This window comes from Stegastes partitus, unplaced genomic scaffold (assembly GCF_000690725.1).
Source record: "Stegastes partitus isolate 25-593 unplaced genomic scaffold, Stegastes_partitus-1.0.2 Scaffold433, whole genome shotgun sequence".
Lineage (NCBI taxonomy): Eukaryota > Metazoa > Chordata > Actinopteri > Pomacentridae > Stegastes > Stegastes partitus.
Window position 1 is genome coordinate 423,007 of NW_007578164.1, and position 5,269 is coordinate 428,275.

General features: G+C 45.7%; 1 protein-coding gene across 1 annotated transcript in view; it reads left to right on the forward strand.

Moving 5' to 3' along the window:
- Window positions 1-5,269, forward strand: part of LOC103360389 (zinc finger protein 638-like) — a 29,386-nt gene that overhangs the window by 959 nt on the left and 23,158 nt on the right. Inside the window, exons 2-3 of the mRNA XM_008286115.1 lie at window positions 1,371-1,380; window positions 1,496-1,568. Coding sequence (XP_008284337.1) covers window positions 1,371-1,380; window positions 1,496-1,568 — 83 coding nt within the window. The remainder of the gene's footprint in view (window positions 1-1,370; window positions 1,381-1,495; window positions 1,569-5,269) is intronic.

The window sequence follows — 5,269 nt, forward strand, 5'->3', positions numbered from 1 at the left end:
CCGAGGCTCCACCACCAGCATGGATTTGAACCATGCCTCTGTCTTCTCTCAGCTAACAAACTTGTGTGACCTGGGTGACTATTGTGGTAGTTTAATTTGAACCTTGTAGTTCCTGTTGGGGGGGGTTTAGATTCTATACTGGTACTGCTCCCTTTGTTCTGCTCTCTTATTGGTCTCATCTAAAAGTGTTTTCTATCCATCCATCCATTATCTATACACTGCTTCATCCTCTGTAGAGTCCCAGACAGCTGGAGCCTATCCCAGCTGACTCAGGGTGGAGGCAGGGAACACCTGGACAGGTAACCAGTCCATCACAGGGCCGAAATGTTCTGTAAAATGTCAGTTTGCTCCTTTTACTCCAGTCAGAGCAGAAGATGACAGACCCTTCAAAGAAATGCTTCACAAATCGTGCACACATTGCGTAGCTGTTGTCCCACGCTGTGAGAACAGATACACGATGACGTGTCGCTGTTTACACATCGTGTGCTGTATGAGCTAAGCAGAAGATTTAGGACATCTGTCCTCCAACCTTACGCTCAATCAGTGCTCTGGAGTGTCTTCCTGTGTGAGAAGGGTCTACTATTCCCTCTTTGGTACTGCATGTGCCAATAATATTCATCTATACTTCATTTATGTCTATATAGAAGTCACATAGTATAGATCCGTGTCTCACTGGCACACAGGCAGCGTAACGTGGAGCAAGTTAAGGTTCTGGTAGCATTTACAGCCACTGGAGCTACAGCTGGACCCGTCTGCTTTATTTTATTAGTACTGCTCGTTCTGAACACCTTCCTTCTCCTCTCACTCCCCAAAAATACACATTACTCATACCTCATTCTCATGTGTTGCTCGATCTTCTTACATCAGTCCAGGGCCTCGTCCCTCTCACTGTCCCCCTGCACCTCCTGCACTTCACCCTCTGAATCAGCGCTCTGCTGTAACTGGACACTCTGAGGCTGTGACTTGTAACCCAGTCATTCCTACTATCCTGTGAGTGAGGGCTATCCCTGGATGCTGCCCCGACCGACTACTCAAATCAAATGTTACGAATAGCTTAATACCACTGAAACTGAATAGGAGTTCAGATGAAGTTTGTTCCGTCTCCCACCACAGAGCACGTCCAGTTTCAACTTGTGTGAATGCAAATGCTTTGGTTTGTGTGTGAAATATGTCTTCGGTATGAACGTAGGACAGTTAATGGGGTTTAAGAGGAATTCCTGACACTGGTTCGGTGTGTGACACGAGGAGGAGGAGGAGGTAACGCTGCACATGAGGAATGAAAGGGGAGGGAGCAAGGTCACAGCCTTCACACCGAGCTGGCTGCTCATAGACAAGTGCTCAACACAATAATGTTGTGTCGTCTCCTACAGCCTCGTGGAGGTATGCCTTTGACAGACTAATGGTGTGGACTACTCCTCTGTCACTCTTCATTCTCGGATCTTTCATCCTTCACCTCCAGCTGTAATCACTGCACACTTGATGGATTGTGATCCAGGTTTCCAGAGCGGTCAGGAGATGCAGAAGATCAACAAGAAGAAGCGAACCCCGAGGACCAAAGCAGCTCATCAGTGAGTAACAGGGCGAGGCAAGAGGGCTGAGTCTAGGACCGTGAATCTGCTTTAAATGAGAAGATAAAGACAGTAAAATGGGATGAGCTTGCGTCTACACGGTTTAAGAAGAAGCTAATATTTGTTCCTGTTTCTCACTATCATGTAGTTTTTCCTAATGAGATGAATTCGCCTGCATTTTGGAGACAACTTGGGAAATTATAACGAGCTGAGATGTGGTGACCTGTTTGGAGCGTAGCAACGGATGTTTCTCTAGTCTTCTAATAAATCTGTCTCTGATGTAATTACCAGTGAAAGCGCTGCATGTCATGTGCAGCTCTTACGTGTGCTGCTGAAGATAAGAGATGTTTGAAAAGTCAGGAGTCAAAAGCTTGATGTAGGGAGATGACAGAAGCCAGTGGACATAGAATTAAAACCTTTAAACCCCAAATTGTTTGCATTGATAAGCCAGTTGGACACATGTTGAAAACACACTGGAACACAGATATAGCTTTAAGAATCTCACTGATCAAACTAAACTAACTACGATGAAACCAAATGGCTTCTGAGAGGTGTTCTAATACAGCCAGCACAGGACTGACACCTCCGACAGAACCGGCCGGAGGGTGGCTGAGAACATATAGACAGTAAGACAATGAACAGTGGGCAGGTTGGTGAGGTCAGCCCCAGATCACTGCGCTGCTTCAAGCCTCATCGAGCCTGGTGACGATGGTCCCATGATCTCAGATCAAATGGGAAGGTGTCTCGCTGCAGCATGTTCAGGTAGCTACGCTGGTTAGGTGCTGCCATAAAGTCTGAATAAATAGTCTCAGCAGCAATGAAACGTCCACTTCATGAGTTTCTTGGTCTGAGCAGTTCCTCAGAAATTCCATCAAGTGTTAATTAGTGTTCATTATGTCAAACTTTAGCAAGAAGGTCTGTAACTAAATAAGAACAACAGCCTTTGTGGCAAGAAAATCCCAAATCTAACTATTGTTGTAATCAAATTATCCCACACATGCATTCTGCAAAACTTACTGATTAAATGAAGAAACGCTCTCTCGTCTCACCTGTGCTGCTGTGTATGTGCTGCAACGTGACAATAACCTGGATCTGATTGGAAATAACTGGCATTAAGAACAGACAGACAGATCCTCTCATGTTCTCCATTGAGCAGCAGAGAATCGAACACGACTGCCTACCTGACAGGTGTATCCTGAGCTGTTCAGTTCAGGAACAACAGCTTATAAAAGGGAAAAATATCCCACATAAGTCAGCAGATAAAGCATGTGTGAAGGCAGCAGTGATGGAAGAGATCAGCAGACTGACTGGTGTATGCTTGTCAGGTTTTGGTTGATGTCCAGCTGCTCTGTGCGTTAACAGGTGTGTACAGAGGGACACACTGACACAGCAGATATTTGACTTGCAGCAAACTGAAGTTTGTGTTTCCACCATTTAACAGTTGTTGTTGTTGTTTTCTTTTTTTGGAGGGGCATCGTTTTTCATGTGGTGTGGACAGCTGTAATCCTAAAGGCTCATCCCATAAGCCCTGGCTTGTCAGCATACCACACACACACACACACACACACACACACACACACACACACACACACACACACAGACGTGCCGTGCTTCAGTACTGATTGTCAGTATTACTAAAACTCGACTGCCTGTGCCAGCCTAACTACAGCGTGGAGTCAGACAGTCCCTGCTGCTGGCTGAGCGTTTACAGCAGATCACATGTTGACTGTGGGTTTGTCTGTGGGTTTGTCTGTGGCTCATGTGGTTAACAAACTAAGTACTAAACAAACTCAAAGGCAGCAGTTGCCAGAACATTTTTTCATGAATTTGGGTCCGTCTGCTTGAGCCACATCGAGCCCAGTCACAGTGCATACGATGTGTTCTGAGATCGTCTTGTCCCCTGAGCTGTGAGCTTACCTGTGCAGCTGAACTGGTGGACCGGCTGAAGGCTGGAGAGGAGGCTGAGGCCCGAGGCTGAGGCCCGAGGCTGAGGCCCGAGGCTGAGGCCCGAGGCTGTGTTTCTGCTGCTGGGGCTGGACTGGAAGCTCGAGTGCAGAGCTACAGACACCGACCAGGCTGAGTGCTTCGATGTAAACATGTCAATACAATGAATGTTAAAGGCAAAGAGCAGAGAGAGATGCTTTTTGGACCTCAGTTCTTGCAACTTTTAGAGAGGCCTGTGTTCCTTTGTTTATATGGTTGGTTCAGTTTGAATATATGTGTTTGACTCACAGCTTTCTCCACTCTGACTCTGATGAAGACACAGCAGTGTTTCAGTCTGTTTGCACCATGTAAAGGTTTAAGCCACGTGCTCCAGCCCCCTTTAGTACACTAAGAACCCTATAGAGTCGTATGAGCAAATGAACTGTGAAATATGCAGAAGCCAGCAGTTTAATGCTATGATGTGAGCGGTAGAACGATTATGTACAGTACGCCAACAGCATGCTCTGAGCTTTACTAACAGCACTTTTTAGTCATACAGCTTTGTCAAAGCCTGCCGCTGCTGGTTTCTGTCACAAGTAGGGTAGTTTTCATAGGCTGCCAAAGAATGAGTGGGGTATTTCTGGTCCACATGGTAAGAGTAGAGGGGTCTCTGTGACCCTGCTGCTACAAATCACAGACAGTTTTATGATGAGCAGCCACTCAGCGCCGTCCTTCTCAGATGTTCTCGGATCACGAGACAAAGAATATACGTTTCACCTGACGCACCAGGAGGTAGGAAGAAACACAGAGAGTCCTTGTTGGTTTTTTGGAAAGTCAACAAACTCTGTATGTTACATTTAACAGATACAGAGTTAAATACGGTGTGTTATTGTGTCAGCACTCCCTTAAGCAGCAGGACAAGGATTAGTCACTGGATGTTTTTCCATTAGACTGGTTACCTGTCCAGGTGAACCTGCCTTCACCCTGAGTCAGCTGGGATAGACTCCGCCCCCCATGACCCTAGTGAGGATGAAGGAGTAGAGATGATGGATGGATGTTTGTCCATATAACTGTCAAGTGATTATTTGGCAATGATTTGGCAATTACAACTTTTGAAAAGTGGCAAAAGAGAAAAAAAAAAAAAATTCTTGTTTCAATGAACTGTTTGAGATGAACACGTTGCATCCTGTTGTCAGAAGGTGGCGCTAGAGGCTACGTCACACATGGCTGTAGCAACAGAGACGAAGCTGTACAGCAGCGAGCTGTCTTGTCATCTCACTGGGGCGGCTGTGGCTCAGGTGGTAGAGCAGGTTGTCCTCTGATTGTAAGGCTGGTGGTTCCATCCCCCTCCACAGTCCAAGTGTCCTCTGAACCTGAAGCTGCTCCCATGGCAGCACCTTGCTGGCAGCTCTGTCACCACTGGTGTGTGAATGGGTGAATGAGAAACACACTGTAAAGCGCTTTGAGTGCCACTAAGGTAGAGAAGTGCTGTATCAGTGCAGTCCATTTAACTTGTTCAGAAAAGTGTTTCTATCTTAGATGAAGCACATGAACCCTTTTCATAAAAGGCACAAAAAAAAAATCTCTAATGAGCAAAAAATGTTTAGTGTTCTTGAGGATGTTTTTGAATTTGCTGATTCCACTGACTTTGACTAAAGTGATACTTCAAAATGTGTATACACTGAGTTGATAGAAACACTGACTCCAGGTTACTTAGGTCCTTATGACAAACCATTTGTTTCTATCTATCCATCTATCTATCTATCTATCTATCTATC